Source organism: Pyrus communis, chromosome 10, assembly GCF_041283825.1.
Source record: "Pyrus communis isolate YQ-2024b chromosome 10, ASM4128382v1, whole genome shotgun sequence".
Lineage (NCBI taxonomy): Eukaryota > Viridiplantae > Streptophyta > Magnoliopsida > Rosales > Rosaceae > Pyrus > Pyrus communis.
Genome location: NC_142574.1, coordinates 20,530,513 through 20,547,408, shown reverse-complemented (window position 1 = coordinate 20,547,408; position 16,896 = coordinate 20,530,513). Strand labels below are relative to the sequence as shown.

General features: G+C 49.4%; 2 protein-coding genes across 2 annotated transcripts; one reads left to right on the top strand and one right to left on the bottom strand.

Moving 5' to 3' along the window:
* Positions 1-5,386: 5,386 nt before the first annotated feature.
* LOC148693688 (uncharacterized) lies at positions 5,387-13,607 on the bottom strand. Its single transcript, XM_088678092.1, has 4 exons — positions 12,595-13,607; positions 10,532-12,390; positions 6,822-7,764; positions 5,387-6,764 (listed from the first exon to the last, which is right to left on the bottom strand). The coding sequence occupies exons 1-4, from the start codon at positions 13,101-13,103 to the stop codon at positions 5,426-5,428; spliced, it is 4,650 nt and encodes a 1,549-aa protein (XP_088534218.1). The 5' UTR covers positions 13,104-13,607; the 3' UTR covers positions 5,387-5,425.
* Positions 13,608-14,934: 1,327 nt separating this feature from the next.
* On the top strand, positions 14,935-16,655 carry LOC137730203 (serine/threonine-protein kinase OXI1). Its single transcript, XM_068469274.2, has 2 exons — positions 14,935-15,404; positions 15,500-16,655. Exons 1-2 carry the CDS (start codon positions 15,016-15,018, stop codon positions 16,416-16,418), a joined length of 1,308 nt encoding a protein of 435 aa, XP_068325375.2. The 5' UTR covers positions 14,935-15,015; the 3' UTR covers positions 16,419-16,655.
* The last annotated feature ends 241 nt before the right edge of the window (positions 16,656-16,896 follow it).

Genomic DNA, 16,896 nt, shown 5'->3' with positions numbered 1-16,896 from the left:
ACACACCACACCACCAGATCGTAGCATACCTCCAAATTCATATTCTTCCACGACACCGCACCGTCAAATTCATCGCCCATTCCCACCTAATTCATCGTCCAGTCCCACCAAATTTATCTTCCACCTCCGGCTTGTACAGACTCTCTTTCCCTCTCGACCTTCCACCACTCATTCCTCTATTACCTAGTAGTCGACCACCGTAAAGCCCGATGAAAATCCCCTTCATTTCTGTCTACAACGTAAAGCTCCATCATTTCTCAACCAATATCTCGATTCAACCGCTGTGTCTGCCTGTTGACCCTAATAATTACAAAACCTACGTGGCGCGCAGGCCGAGTAACTAGTAAGCTAACTACGTCCTTCGGTTGAATGCGGGGCGTGCCAACTCGTCGGCCGAGCTCGGCCGAGGAGTAAAATTTGTTGATGTCGCTTGGAGCGCGTCGTTGACTTCTGTATCTTGCGATTGCGACCGAGGAAGGAACGCTCTCGGTCTCTGAGTTCTACAGCCTGAAGACAAGGCTGCCAATTCTGCGGAGTTCAATAATCGTCGGAGCCCGAGTCGGTCACCGTGATTATATTCGTGAGAGTATAAGCACGTCGAATCGAGACCAAGGTGTATGGGCACAGGTACTCGAACGTGATGTATGTCTTGATGGTAAACGTAGTTCGGCCGTCGGAATGCCGAACCCTGAAACCTACTTGCAAGTATCCAATCATAAAACCACTCGGCGTCCTGTACGCCGAGCAATGTGATTCGTAACACCTAATTATGCCGAGAAAGCTTAGCAAGGTGACCTCTGCCAACAAAGGTTCGAAAACCTTTCTCGACCGAGACTTGGATAGATAATCGGTCGACCTCGACGCAGTGCTGTTTATCCAAACTGAAGGTGCTTCTCGGTCGGCTGATTCTGCGGCAGCAGTGCTGTTTATCCAAACTGAAGGTGCTCGCCGGGCGCTTCCACAGTGCTGTTTATCCAAACTGAAGGTGTGTCGGCAGGAAAAGAAAAGGAAAAAATCTCAAGGTGTTTGAGAGGTTTTGCGCAGGGCAATTGTATGCTGATTGTGAAGGTCCTTTCTGTTTGCATGATTTCTTGTATTTATAGTCCCCCATTCCTTGAAACTGACTCCGATTTGGATTGGGAGTCCTTGTCCCATTTCGCTTCTTCTTCGAACAAACCTACTCCTACTGGGATTCTGAATTTTCCTTCGTTTCGGGACTTCATTCCTTGCTGGTCGAGAATCCCAGTCGCAACAGGACTCCCTCGACCCTTCTATTTATCTGGACCATTAATGATAGGATTTGGCCGACCCTGTTAGCTGGCCCGGGCCTTATTCGGCCCATAGTATTTATCATCTCCTTGGGCCGAGCACATCCTGCTGCTCGGCCCAGCAATAATATTTTGGGCCCAAACATTGCCCCCTCGCTTCTGAGGTCGCCGACTATTAACTCTTGGTCGGGCCTCGACCTTGAAGAAGCGAAAACGTTCATTGTTTTTTGGAACTCTACTTAATGACCGTTATTCCTGCGTATTTATGAGGCATGATTGCACTTTCCTCGTTGCCCCCAAAGCGTGGCCACGTGTCGCTTCTACGCCGTTCTCAAAACTTTCAATCGTGGGCCTCGAAACCGTGCAAACTGGAACGTCTTATCCTCATTAATGCCTTAAAACTGGCGCCGCACGCAATCGTGCAGCCTGGATTTTCGACTCCTCGATCCCCTCTTCGCAGGTTCCCAAAATATTCGAAATGATTGGGAACTTTTCCGGTTAAATTTTCCCCCAATTTCGAATTCCAGTCGTTTGATATTCATTCTGAAAAACCTATAAATGCCCACATTTCTGCCATTCGCATCTTACGCTTTCAGAAACTCCAAAATCCCAATTTGCTCACACTTGTTTTAAGCCAAAAACCCTTCCAGTGTTTCCTTCTGCGATTTCTTCCCCAGTTTTCCTTTCTGCAATTCCTTCTTCTTCCAATGGCCTCCTTTATCTCAAAACTCTCCGACGAAATCAACAAGTGCAAAGACTTCATCGATCGGAGCGCAATCAAAACCCTACGCTTCGAGAATGACATGGCCACGACTCATCAGATTCTGGGCCCCCTCTTCAGAGATGCAGTGCCAATGTGCATCACCACCCTTCTCAAGGAGCAGTGCCTAGCACCCCTGCTTCAAGGGTTCGACTGGTCCAAGTGGTGCTTGGCTCGGCCTCAAGGAGCTTGGCCCTCGACCACCACAGCTTGGGCCGCCTGGGTGGATCGAATGAGATCATTCTTCGGCGAGGAGTGGAAAGCCCTCGGCATCTATGATGCCATCCTTCTCTCGACCATGGAAATTACCATGGACAGAGAGCTGCTTATGGCGGCCTTGACCCTATGGTGTTCGGCCACCAACACCATGGTCCTTCCATTCGGACCCCTCGGCCCTACGATCCTCGACATCTCGGCCATTCTTGGGACTCCACCATCCGGTCTCCCAATCGATGCCGCTCTTTCTGGATGCCCCTCCCTCCTCGACCTGAAGGCGCTTTTCGACGAGCGGGCTGTCGAAACGCTCAACCGAGGCAGTCGGGAGCCTTCAAGAGAAAAAGTTCAGAAGCTTCATAAGAACTTCTTCAACTACAATACTTTGATTCTCCATTTTGCCGGCCGAGGCGAGGAAAGTCTCAGGAAGGGAGAACATGAAGCCTTCCTCTTCTATTGGTACAACAAATTTATTTGTTGTACCAGGTCGAACAAATGCTTGGTCGAGAATATGCCAGTGGCCCAGGCCCTGGCTAGTGGTCACACTCTGGCGCTTAGCCCGGCTATTCTTGCCAACCTTTTTCGTTGCTTGGCCGAGACGACCATCAACAAGATTGACCCGCACCAGAATGGGCCCCTCTGGGTTTTCCAACTCTGGCTGCAGGTCTATTTTTCCACTCTTCGGCCTGAGGTCCCCGCCTTCCAGCGCTCGGCCGCCCTCGGCCCCCAACTTGCCTCTCGACCGGCTCCTCCTCACCGGGCTGACGAGGTCCTCAAGCACTTTTTCAATCTCGAAGTTCTTTCGGACGACGAGTTCTTGGTGTGCCGGCGCCAGGAGTACCCTGCGTCAATCAGGCTCCCGACGGCAACTTGGACCTCGGCCGAGGACGCGGGCCTTCGTCAGTCCTGGGGGTCAATCGTACTGGCTCGCGACCTTCCCCTTGGTTGCGACGCTCGCCGAGCCGGTTGGGAGGTCTACCAGCCCCACTTTGTCGCTCGACAGCTCGGCTACCTCCAAGGTTGCCCTGTACCCCTGATCGTCTCTCGTTCCCTCCTGAGCCGGGGACGTCTTTCTGGTTCTTCCGACAGGGAGTGCCGGACGATGGAGCAGAAGTTTCAGGATCGGTGCAAGAAGTTCCGTCTTCGGCCAACCGTTCCGGAATCCTTGGGCACCGACACGTTTGGGGACTGGTGGGACGAGTACGCTGGCGACTTCTTCGGCGCCTCGGCCGAAGACGTGGTGAGCAAAGTGTTTGGTGACCGGCCCAGACCAGTGCCCTCGACTCAACCTAAGGAGTCGGTCCAAGGTATATTGTTGATTAATTGCTTTGCCGGTTCAGAAAAACTCACTTGTCTTTGTTTATTAATTGCTTTGCTATTTCCGGGGGTCGCGGGTCGAAAACTGTCGAGGTGGTCACCGCGGTGACAAGGACGAAAAAACTGGTGCCCAAGAAGGGGACCCTTGTCACCGAGCGGTCGGTCCCTACCAAACGCCCCCACCAAGAGACCGAGCCGGCGGAAAAGGCCCCTCGCCCTTCTAAACGCGTCAAGAAATTGGCGAAGAAGGGCGACCGGGAAATTCATGTCGTCCCCAGTGACACTACTGGGACGCCTGCTCCTGCCGGCTCTCCAACTGTGCCGGCTACCCCGGCATCTCCAACCCCGAATCCTCCAGCCGTCTCCCCGACCGATCCGATCGTCACACCCGCTCCAGCTTCGGAGCCGGTCGTGGTACCTGAAGTGGGGAAGTCGGCTGCGCCTGCCGAAGCACCCTTGTCTCCAACGGTCGTTTTGGAGGTATAATTCTGCTTCCACTTGCTTCTTTAGGTTTCTGGTCGTAATGCTAACTGTTTTCTCTTTTTGTTCAGGATGTCGAGAGCGAGAGTGACGAAGTCCCGCTGCAACGCCGCCGTCGACTAGTCAACTCTCCTCCCGTCCATCCTCCTCCTGTAGTCGAGGTGACCGCTCGACCACGTCCTACTGCGGCGGAACGCGGCAAGAGACCCATGGTCGATCCTGAGGCCACGGCTGAGTCACCGATCCACCCGCAGGACGAAGACCCTCCCATTCCTCCACAGGAAGTCTCTTCGGCCTTTGTAAGTATTGTTTCTTTTGTGTTTTGAGTTTTTTGTGACATGTTTTTGAAAAGATATTAAATGTCAGGTGCCTGAACATTCATTTCACCGGCAATTTTACGCGCCGAGGGGCGTTGTCTATATTTCCTGGCCGCCGTCGTGGCCATCAAATGTAGATAACCTCCATCGGCCGCGTGAATTGCGTAGCGGTCTAAGGCACTGGGCTCGGCCATTAAGCTCCCTGGGTTCGAGCAATGACCCAGAGGGCATGGCCGAGGTCTCTTCTCAGCAGGTCTAAAACAATCCCCTTTTTTTTTATGCACTATATCACGTCTTACTTTCTTTCACAGTTTTCCTATTATGTGCACAGCCATCGTGGGAAGTGGAACTTGACGCTCTGCTTCAAAGCACGACCGGTGAGGTCGGCTCCTCTGCAGCTCCGGCCGAATCGGCAGGAGCCACGCCCGCCGAAGTCTTCGTGAAGCTGCACGAAGTCCTATCTCTGACTGCTTCCCAAGCTCTCCGGTGCAAGGGCCTTGACTCTGTTGGGGAGTGTCTTAATGACCTCGCCAGCGGTGGTCACCTGAGCCCGGAGGGCATCTCTTTCCTAACCGACCTCCTGGAGCGGACTCGGCAACACTTTCTTATCTTTGAGCGTGCCCTACAGGCCGAGGACGATTTGAAGGTGGCCAAGGTTGCGCATGAGGCTGGCCGAGTAGAGATGGAGGCTTTCAAGGCAAAGAAAGCAAAGCTGACCGAGTTTGATCTCCAGATCTCTGACCTCCAGCGTCAGATTTCTGACCTTCAACGTCAAAGGTCGGCTGCTGCTTCCGAGCTTGAGAGGGATTTTGAGGCTAACAAGGCTCGGCTGACGGCCTTCGCTGCCGGCGCACGGCGTATCCAGCAACTGCAGTGCAACAAGAAAACGCGGCAGGCTGAGATAATTTTGAGCGAGGCGAAGTGGCTGGAGCTGAAAGCTGCCCTTGAGACTTACCTCCCCTCGACCCCTTAGGAATTCATCATTGTATTTGTACTTGTAATGATTTTTTGTTATCAATACAATGGTCGTTTTGCTATACAATGGTCGTCTTGCTCTCAATACAATGGTCTTACTCTTGCATTTCCCATGTAATTGGATAGTACTTCTTTAAAAACTTTCCATTAATCGGTAATTTGTGAACTGAACCCGTCCGATCTCTTAGATGATATGCCCCCCTGCCGAGGACTTTGTGAACGATGAATGGCCCTTCCCAATTTGGCGACCACTTGCCAAATCTGGGGTCTTTAATTCCAACAGGCAACACAGTTTGCCAAACCAGTTCTCCCTCGCCGAACGTTTTTTGTCTTACACGCTGATTATATGCTCGCTCGGCAATTTTCTTTTGTGCTATCAACAAGTTACCCGCGTCGATTCGACTTTCTTCCAAGTCTTCTAACTCTTGTCGCATCGCTTGACTATATTCAATACTGCACAAATCATTCTGCTCAATTACTCGCAACGAGCTTATACTCAATTCGACTGGTAACATAGCGTCGTGTCCATAAGTCAATGCGTAGGGAGTGGTTCCAGTGGCCGACCGGGGTGAAGTTCGGTATGCCCATAATGCTTCATTTAACTTCAAATGCCACAACCCCGGTTTCTCTTTTACCATTTTTTCAAGGATGCCGATCAACACTTTATTGCTTGCCTCGGCCTGCCCGTTTGCCTGTGGGTAATACGGCGTAGATTGCTCCAGTCGGATATTCAAACTTGCCGCGTATTCCCTAAACCTATCGGCCGTAAATATCGTACCATTATCAGTTATGATCGTTTCTGGCACGCCGAATCTGGTCACAATATTCTCCTCTACGAAGTTGCATACCTCTTTAGCAGTTAATTCGGCGTATGACCTTGTCTCGACCCACTTAGTGAAATAGTCAGTTGCTACCATTATCCACGCGTGTTTCGCTGCCCCTGATGATGGCGTGATTTTGCCAATTACGTCCATTGCCCAACCCCTGAATGGCCAAGGTTTAGTGACCGAGTGTAGTAAATCGGCCGGGGCTCTCTGTATAGGTCCATGAATTTGGCATGGTACGCACCTCCGTGCATATTCGATGCAATCTTTTAATATATTGGGCCAAAAATAACCGTGTCGTCGGAGCAACCAACGCATCTTTCGTCCGGACTGATGTGCCCCACAAATTCCTTCATGTACCTCGGCCATTACTTGGGTGGCCTCTTGTGGGCCGAGGCACAATAGTAGTAACCCGTCCTCGCCCTTGCGATATAACTCATTTTGGTACGACACGTAATTCGTGGCGTGGACCTTCGTTCTTCGGTCATGTTTCCCATTGGGGTTATCGAGGTATCGTAACATCGTCATTCTCCAATCATCTGGTTCTACTTCGACGGCACATATTTCCACGGGATCTCCTCGTTCTAGTAGGGATGGGAGAGACATTACCCTTGTGCGTATTACGTGTGCGCGCTGGAGAGTTTGCCGATTGATCAAGGCTGGGTACGAGCGCAGACTTGTGACTGCAATTCGGCCTAGCTTGCCCCCCATGAGTTGTGCTCCGGAGGCGATCTGGGCGAGTTCGTCGGCGTCTGTGTTGTGGATGCGTGAAATATGTTCAAAGGTGATCCGTTCGAACAACTCGGCCAGGTAGGTGCCGACCATGTGATAGGGCGCTAAAGTACAACTCATGCAACGAAACAGGCCGTTTATCTGGTTAATTACAAGTTCGGAATCACCGAGGACGAGAACGCAGGAGGCCCGTAGATCGTGTAAAACGTGGAGGCCGATAATGAGGGCTTCATATTCGGCCTGATTATTGGTGCAGCTGAAATCTAACTTGAGAGAAAAATACCATCGGCAGTGGTCAGGCGATTGAATTGCAATGCCCACACCCGCCGAGGTCGAAGTGCTGGAACCATCAAAATGCATAGTCCAATGACCATCGCGCGTGGTGATTAAACCGATATCGACGTTGTCTCCCTCAGAACCATAAGGGGAAGGGTGTTGGGCCAAGAAATCGGCAAGAGCTTGCCCCTTGACGGCTTTTTGGGGTACATACTGAAGGCTGAACTCGGATAATGCGAGCGTCCATTTCCCGATTCGGCCTTTGACAATAGGCCGAGTGAGCATGTATCGAATTACGTCTGTTTGGGCGATGACCTGCGTTACTGATGGGAGCATGTAATGCCGAAGCTTGGATGCAGCAAAAAACAAAGCTAAGCACAGTTTTTCGACAGGGGAGTAATTGAGCTCTGGTTCATTCAGATTTCGGCTAAGATAAAAGATCGCTTGTTCACGCCCTCCATTGTTGTCTTGAGCGAGGAGGCAACCAATGGATTCAGAAGCTGCCGAAATGTATAATTTAAGGGGTTTGTTGCGACATGGTGGAACGAGCACGGGTGGGGTTGAAAGGGCCACCTTGATTTGCGTAAATGCCATTTGATGCTCTTCACGCCATTCAAATTTGTCGGTATCCTTAAGTTTTAAGAGCGTAGAGAATGCCTTCATCTTACCCGCCGAATTGGCGATGAAGCGACGGAGGAAATTTATCTGCCCGAGTAACGACTGGAGCTGCTTCTTTGTCGTCGGCGGTGGTGCGCTAATGATGGCGCGGGCTTTATTTTCGTCGACCTCGATGCCGCGATGGTGCACCAAAAATCCTAAGAAATTACCGGCCGAAACACCGAAAGCACACTTGGTCGGGTTCATCTTGAGGTTGTTTTTGCGCATGCGAAGGAACGCTTGCCTCAGGTCGTCCAGGTGTGTTTGACGACGTTTGGATTTTACGACCACATCATCGATATAAACTTCGACGATTGTACCGATTAAGTCGTGGAAGATCATATTCATGGCTCTTTGGTATGTGGCGCCAGCATTCTTGAGGCCGAAAGGCATGACTACCCATTCGTAAGTACCAAGTGCCCCCGGGCAACGGAAAGCCGTCTTGTGGACGTCAGCTTCGGCGATGAAAATCTGGTTATAACCCGCATGACCGTCCATAAAAGAGAGCAGTTCATGATTAGCCGCGGCATCAATTAATAGATCTGAGATCGGCATCGTATATTCATCCTTGGGAGTAGCCAGATTTAGATTACGGAAATCGATGCAAATGCGAAGGGCACCGTTTTTCTTTAATACGGGGACGATATTGGCCAACCATTCGACATACCGAGCGGTCCTAATAAACCCGGCTTTTAGAAGCCGAACTAATTCTTCCTTAATGCCGAGTTGTACTTCGTTTGAAAATCGGCGAGGAGGCTGTCGAAAAGGCTTACACCCCTCCTTGATGCGTAGTTCGTGCTCCACAAGGTTTCGGTCGAGGCCTGGCATTTCATGATAACTCCACGCAAAGAAATCTTTAAATTCGTGGAGTAATTTACGGAGTTCGACCTTCATGGACGATGGGAGTAACGCACTAATAAACAATGTTCGAGGATCCTCAGCCGTGCCGACGTTCACTTCCTCTAACGGGTCCTTGACTTGAGGTCGATGGTCTTCGAGTTCGGCCGGCGCAGCCTGAACTTTATCGAAAGATAGAACGGGGCCGTTATCTGATTCGGCCAGAAATTCGATTAAATTGACGCCAGAATGTGGTTGCTTGGTAATGGCGTACCAATGGGCCAGCAGACGTTCCATTGTAGATGAAACCGCGGCCTGACGCCGTTCTTGTGTGGTGTGCTCAATCATCGGCATTGATAACCAAGTTCGCCAAGCCAAGTCTCGCCGAATCCTGTTGGACAGTCTCGGCGCCGACCTCAATCACTTTTTGTACTGAAATTCTCGTCGGCCGTCCATCCTCGTTAAGGCCTTGGAGGGTGATGTAGCCGACGTGATCATCATAATAGCGAGCCTGAATCATGTTGGTTTCAAATGGTTGGTTATCGGCCGGGTGAACTACGACCGATTTGCCATCCCAAAAGATGAGGACTTGGTATAATGATGAAGGAATGCAACTGGTTTGGTGGATCCAGTCGCGGCCAAGTAATGCGTTATAATCCGTCTTGGAATCAATGACAAAGAATGCCGTCATGTGTTGACGACCGGCAATGCTAACTTCCAGCGGGAGCACCCCTTTGGTCTGAGATTTGTCACCAACAAAGCTGCTCATAGTGATCCCTGACGGAATGAGTTCATTATCAGAACGGCGTAAAGCCTTCATGACGGATATTGGCATAATGTTGACCGTGGCTCCACAGTCGACAAATACTTTAGAAATGGGAAATCCTTCGATGTGTGCCGTGACGTACAACGGCTTCAGGTGTTGGAGATTAACCGAGGAGGAGCGGGGAAATAGCTCGGCCAAAGCTGCCTTAAGGTTATCTCCGCTTTGGTTTTCTCGGTCGTCGTCATTTGCGACGAAGTCTACTTGTGTGGCTTCCTCGGCAACTACGTCCCCGTCCAAGAAACTCGACTGGTGGGTACTCGGTTGGAATTCAGTGGGTAGAACGTGTACCATACTAATCTCCATATGTTCGAGGACCGAGGGGCCCATTGGGTCATGGTCGTCGTCTTCCGGAGAACTATCCTCTGTAGCAGTCGTCGGAAAATCCTCGATCAGACTTTTGAGTTCCTCGGTAAGAGCCGGTATCCGAGACGTGGGAACCAAATCGAGTGTGGGTGGGCCATTTCCTTCGACGATGTGGACTGCCGAAGATTTATGTTGGTCCTTTGTTACACGGGCTCGTTCTTCATATGCAATACGGGCGTTCCTCGTGTCTAGATAGGTATCCAATCGTGCTATCCGTTTTTCCTCGTCGGCCGTGAGGCCGAAGAGCGATACAGCTGAGAAGACTTCGAAATGATAGCATAAATGCTGAAGGTCTTCGAGCGAAAAGGGTAATTCGGCGGCGTCGATATCTGTATAAGGATCGACCTCAAAACCAAGGACCCGAGCCTCCCGTATATGTTGGAACCTAGCTTTAATGGCTGGATCAGAAGTTTTCTGGATAATCTGCTCGGCATCAGGACAAGTTAGCGCTAAGTCGAGGGCTTCCTGACATGCCTTGGGGAGTCCGTACAAATCATTTGCGGAGTATTTCTTATGAAATTCTCGCATGTATTCCATGGATGCACCGAGGAATGGAGGGTGTAAGTTGCGCCGTATTTTGATAAACGGCTCGCGCGTTGGTAACGGAGAAAGTTTCCTTTCGGCCTCTTGTGTAAAGTACTCTAGACGAGCTCTCGTTTCCCCAGGCCGGAGAAGGATCTTAATACGTTTCTCAACCTCCTCAATAGTGGTTTCGAAATCAGCATCCGCTACTTTCTTCCCTTCGACTAACTCGGTCATGATAGTCGGGGTTGGCCGTTCGCCAATATCTTCCACGGCCTTTTTTGGTTGCCATTGGTTGGCCGGGCTAGCTTGCGCTTCTTGTCGCCGAGCCATGCAATCTATCCGTTGGCGGCGACGTTTTTGAGATTTAGATAGCGCCGTATACAAGCCAGTTGGAGAGTTGTAACTGTACCAGCGTTGATCTGATGTCCTCGGTGGTTTGAAAGTTTTGCGATCGGCTGGTAATCCTGAACTGTTGGCATTGCGCGAGTAATAATCCTCATTATAGAAAGGTGCGTCGAAATCAAGACGCCGCCTGGCCGAGGTCTGGTCTTTCGGCTGTACTTGTGGGCCGAGTCGATCAAACACTTGACGTCGTGGACCTAATCCCTTTGATGATGTAAGGGCCGTAGGTGATGTTGAAGATTTCTTCCCAGGTTCGACTGGTGTTTTACAATGGTCACATAAAACCTTCGAGCCACAAGTTCCGTCGGATTTTGACCTTGTCATCGGCTCCTCGGCGGGTCGCACCGATTGTTCCGTTGGCGGTGCATTTGAAAATATATCAAGCTTTAGTCTTGTTCGACCATTTTGTTGACGGATATGCTGCACCGGGACATATTCGGCCTTCCCTTTGTTCTTGGGAAGGTGGGCATCCACCATACCAATCGTTGTCGAAGGGAAAGGATTAACGTCGACCGCCATTTTTTCCGGAAATTTCAACTTTCCTTTTTCGATCCAGCTTTGAATTGTGTCCCGGAACACAACACAATTATTGGTTGCATGCTTATTAGAATTATGATACTTGCAGTATATCTTTCCTTTTAATTCATCGGCCTTAGGGATAGTATGCCCCGGCCGAAGCTTGATGATTTTTGCTGCCAATAACTGATCGAAAATTGCGTCAGCTTTGGTGATATCAAAAGTGTATACTTTTGATGACTTACCCGTTTCCTCGGCGGTCAAACGGGTTTTGGCGTCTTTGGTATTTACTTGCGCCAAAGCCTTGCAAACATAGGGTTTGTCTATTATGATCTCGGCCGCATCCACACTCGCATACTGAGGGTCTTCACTTTCGGCCGATGCATAGCTCACCGTGGGGTTCTTATACAACGTCCCCCGGGATGGTGACTTTGATATCTTTTCTTCTCGGAGCAGATACTCATATTGTTCGACGTGTTGAGCAAGTTCGTACATATCTCGAATATTTGCCCCCAGAAACTTCTTCTTGTACTCCACGTCCAATCCGTTGAGGGCGATCCTGATGAATTCCACTTCGGGGAGTGGCACTCGGCACCAATTCCTGGCCGATTTAAACCTTGTTAGGTATTCCATTGGAGATTCATCAGATGCTTGAGCCATCCTGGCCAAGGATGATACGGACATCTCCATCCCTGGCCGATAGAATTGTTCATGGAACTTTTCGACCAACTCTTCCCAACTCTGCACGGAGTTGGGTGGAAGATTAATGTACCAGGCGAAGGCTGAGCCTGTCAGTGAAAAGTTAAACAGCCGTAGTTTGTAGAAATCACTATTGACGTCCCCACACTGCGCTGTGAACCGAGCCACATGTTCTAGTGAGGATAAAGATGATTCCCCGGCGAAGAGGCTGAAATCGGGGATCTTAAATCCTCGTGGGTATTCAAACCTTTCCACATAAGCCGGGTATGGGTGAATGAATTTTGGAAACTTCGGCCCTTTCTTTAGGGCCGAATCAATCATTCTCTGGATTTCTGTCACGTTTATGGAAGCGTCTTCATCTCCCTGGCTTGGTCCCTCGGATCTATTTCCTGGTCCTCTTCCCCTCGCCCCAATCTCCTCTCCTTCACTTCTCTTATTTATCTTTGTATTATCACCTGAGCATCAATCTAGCTAGACTAGGGCAACCGTTGAGTAGACCACAGAACAATAGAAGAGTAAGCAAAGCAACCTTTTCTAATCGAAATTGGAACTTCTAAAATTTCTTTTCACTTCCTCCCCGTTCAAAGAGTCTGAAATAGGACTTCACTTTTGCGGCCGAGCGGACCCTCTCTCGGCTGGTATGGGCACATTTGTCGGGAACTGCCGCGGTTGGCCGACCTGTCCATCTTCGAAAGCTTTACTGACTAGTAGTTCAAGCATTCTGGTCTGTGTATCGCTGTTACTACGTATTGCGTCTAGCAAATCATTCATCTTCTGACCAATCGACTGCTCGACCTGACGATATTGTTCATCCAGTCGTCTTCGAAGGAAAGTCCTAGTTGGTGGATCGGAACCTTCCCCGCCATCGTCATCACAATCTTCCACAATCCCTTCCATGAACATTCCAGCTGTTTGATTCGGGACTGCGGGGTTGTGAAGTTGCCCGCCGAGACAGACCTCATTCTCTCGGCGTGTTACACTTGTGGCCTCGGGCGGCGCAATTATGATCGGATTTTTTGTAGAGTGCAAATCCTGCCCAAGGCCTTGCACTGGTAAGTCAGTCGTTGACTTTCCCATGGTTGTTTTCTGCTTCGTAGACCGTGTCTCAATGGTCATGAACTCCGAAGGTTTAGCACAAATGGTCCCACTGGGCGTGCCAAAATGTTGACCCTAATAATTACAAAACCTACGTGGCGCGCAGGCCGAGTAACTAGTAAGCTAACTACGTCCTTCGGTTGAATGCGGGGCGTGCCAACTCGTCGGCCGAGCTCGGCCGAGGAGTAAAATTTGTTGATGTCGCTTGGAGCGCGTCGTTGACTTCTGTATCTTGCGATTGCGACCGAGGAAGGAACGCTCTCGGTCTCTGAGTTCTACAGCCTGAAGACAAGGCTGCCAATTCTGCGGAGTTCAATAATCGTCGGATCCCGATTCGGTCACCGTGATTATATTCGTGAGAGTATAAGCACGTCGAATCGAGACCAAGGTGTATGGGCACAGGTACTCGAACGTGATGTATGTCTTGATGGTAAACGTAGTTCGGCCGTCGGAATGCCGAACCCTGAAACCTACTTGCGAGTATCCAATCATAAAACCACTCGGCGTCCTGTACGACGAGCAATGTGATTCGTAACACCTAACTATGCCGAGAAAGCTTAGCAAGGTGACCTCTGCCAACAAAGGTTCGAAAACCTTTCTTGACCGAGACTTGGATAGATAATCGGTCGACCTCGATGCAGTGCTGTTTATCCAAACTGAAGGTGCTTCTCGGTCGGCTGATTCTGCGGCAGCAGTGCTGTTTATCCAAACTGAAGGTGCTCGCCGGGCGCTTCCACAGTGCTGTTTATCCAAACTGAAGGTGTGTCGGCAGGAAAAGAAAAGGAAAAAATCTCAAGGTGTTTGAGAGGTTTTGCGCAGGGCAATTGTATGCTGATTGTGAAGGTCCTTTCTGTTTGCATGATTTCTTGTATTTATAGTCCCCCATTCCTTGAAACTGACTCCGATTTGGATTGGGAGTCCTTGTCCCATTTCGCTTCTTCTTCGAACAAACCTACTCCTACTGGGATTCTGAATTTTCCTTCGTTTCGGGACTTCATTCCTTGCTGGTCGAGAATCCCAGTCGCAACAGGACTCCCTCGACCCTTCTATTTATCTGGACCATTAATGATAGGATTTGGCCGACCCTGTTAGCTGGCCCGGGCCTTATTATTCGGCCCATAGTATTTATCATCTCCTTGGGCCGAGCACATCCTGCTGCTCGGCCCAGCAATAATATTTTGGGCCCAAACACTGCCACTCCTCTCTTTCAAGATTTAGGGGTTTTGAATTTCGGATTGGGTTAGGGTTTTTCATTTTCAAATTGGAGGATGAATTTAGAATTGGGGATTGATTTTCGAATTTTTCCTAAGGGTTTGAATTTCGGATTGGGTTAGGGTTTTTCATTTTCAAATTGGAGGATGAATTTAGAATTGGGGATTGATTTTCGAATTTTTCCTAAGGGTTTTCCGGATCCCAAACCCAAAAAAAACCCTTAAAATTTTGTTTCTCTTATTTCAATATTTTCAATAACCAGAGTCGCGTAAGCACCGTAAGTTTCCACCAGTTTGAACCAAAACATTCCCTGCACCGCACGTCTTCTGGAATAAAGACCGCGTCATGGACTCACATTCACTTCCCCCCGGTTTCTTGCCCTCCAAGACATCAACAAAATAAAAGAGAAAAATCTCCCAAACAATAATATTTCAGTGACGACGTCATCCTCAACAACGCGCAGGAAATTTGCCCGCGCTTCGAAACAGTAAACCACCGCACGATCCCGCCAGGCCACCACACACCCAGGAAATATCCATACGTGTCCGCATCACAGCGCACCACACACACCAACAGCAGCATGCAAAGAAGAGTAAAAAAAGAAGGTAAAAGCCAATGTATGGGCCCCGCCCCTTGAATTGAACCCTTCCTCGCTAAGACTTCTATAAATTTCGGTCTCTGGCTCCCTGCACAGCTGCCACCCAAAACAGAGCTTTCAACCATGGCCAACCAAGACGACGGCGTCACGGTTCCCAGCTTGGATTTCCAGCGCCTGAGAGTGATCTCGGTGCTGGGCCGCGGAGCCAAGGGCGTGGTGTTTCTGGTGAAGGGCGAAGAGCCGGCGGAGGAGCTCATGGCCTTAAAGGTAATTTCCAAGGACTTGATCGAGCGGAGGAGTAAAGACACGAAGAGCGACGGCAGCGAGTACCGGAGAGTCAGCTTCGAGCAGCAAGTACTACGTCGTTTTGACCACCCGCTCTTGCCGAAGCTGCATGGCGTTCTCGACACTGAGAAGCTCGCCGGCTACGCCATTGATTACTGCCCTGGCCGCGATCTCAATTGCCTCAGAAAACGACAGACGGAGAGGATGTTCTCCGATGAGGTCATCAGGTAATTCAATCTCAAAGATCTCTCGAATTAATGTATTCAATTCTATTTGGCTGCCGAGAAAATTAAATTCGGATTTTCGTTTCCTTTTTTTTCAGATTTTACGCGGCGGAATTGGTTCTGGTATTGGATTATCTGCACGGATTAGGAGTCGTTTACAGAGATTTGAAACCGGAGAACATCATGATCCAAGAGAGCGGTCACATTATGCTCGTCGATTTCGATCTTTCCACGGAGCTCTCTCCGATAAGGACTCCTCCTCGATCAGCTCAATCGGATCGGATCAGATCAAATTCCATAGCAAAATCAATCCCAGTGCAAAAGAAGCGGCGCTCGCCGTTCCACCGCTTCTGCAACTCGGGGATTTCGCCGGACGAAACGGTGGCGCCGCCCGAACTGCGCGTCAACTCGGAAAGCCTCTCCGGTTCGGATTTGTCCGAGAAGTCGAACTCGTTTGTTGGGACGGAGGAGTACGTGGCGCCCGAAATTGTATCGGGCCATGGCCATGACTTCGGCGTCGATTGGTGGTCCCTCGGGGTGCTTCTTTACGAAATGCTGTACGGTACGACGCCGTTCCGGGGATCTAACAGAAAAGAGACGTTTTATCGGATACTGACAAAAACTCCTGAACTAACAGGCCAAACGACGGCTTTGAGGGATCTGATAAAAAATTTGCTTGAGAAGGACCCGAAGCAGAGAATCGGATCGGTGGAGATCAAGGGCCACGATTTCTTTAAAGGGGTTGAGTGGGACTCAGTTTTGCGAATCTCGAGGCCGCCGTACATCCCCGCAACTGCGCCGGCGGTGGTTACGGACGGAATTGAAAATAAAATTGATGTGGAGACGGTGGTGAAAGGAGTATTCGGTGGTGAAGATGGTGGTGGGGAGGAGGAGAATAAAGGCAAGGAAAGTGAGGAGAATAATAGAAAATGGAATAATAATGGGAAGGAAGGAAATGAGGAGGATGTAAATAAAAGGGTTTGTGTGGAAGGTTGTGATGCATTTTTGGTTTTCTAACTATTCTTTGAGAGGTTTTAGTTTCGAATCTCGTGAATAGTTAATTTGATACCAAATAGGGTTACTTATTATATGGTTTAGTCGAATTCCCTTCTTTTTCTTAGTGTAAAATATATCATTGTACTAAAAAAAAAAAAACTATTCTTTCATTAGCTTAATTTTGTACTTTAGAGGTGATCGAACATAGATGGTTGTTTAACTTATCTAAACTTTTAATTTAACATTACGTGTTCCATATTTTTCCAATGATATCCTTGTGATACAAAGGGTTTTTTGGAATCCGGATCTTCGCCAGATCCTTTTTGTGAGAATCCCTAAGGTTCGTCAGTTTGGTCAGTTCATCGTACATCATGCGGTCATAAATTATTTTAAATATTTTTATTTAAAATTAAACACAAATAATACTTGATAAAAATTGATCGCACGATGTATGATAAATGAATACAATTCACGAATCCTCAAGATCTTCACCAAAAGG

Excerpts from the sequence above, each read along its gene's own strand:
- LOC148693688 (XM_088678092.1), bottom strand. The coding sequence starts at position 13,103 with ATGACCATTGAGACACGGTCTACGAAGCAGAAAACAACCATGGGAAAG. Across the intron at positions 7,765-10,531 it reads TATTGAGGAGGTTGAGAAAC|AGCATCAAATGGCATTTACG; the intron begins GTATTAAGATCC and ends AATGGCGTGAAG. Across the intron at positions 6,765-6,821 it reads GCAGTCACAAGTCTGCGCTC|GGTAATGTCTCTCCCATCCC; the intron begins GTACCCAGCCTT and ends AATACGCACAAG.
- LOC137730203 (XM_068469274.2), top strand. The coding sequence starts at position 15,016 with ATGGCCAACCAAGACGACGGCGTCACGGTTCCCAGCTTGGATTTCCAG. Across the intron at positions 15,405-15,499 it reads TTCTCCGATGAGGTCATCAG|ATTTTACGCGGCGGAATTGG; the intron begins GTAATTCAATCT and ends CTTTTTTTTCAG.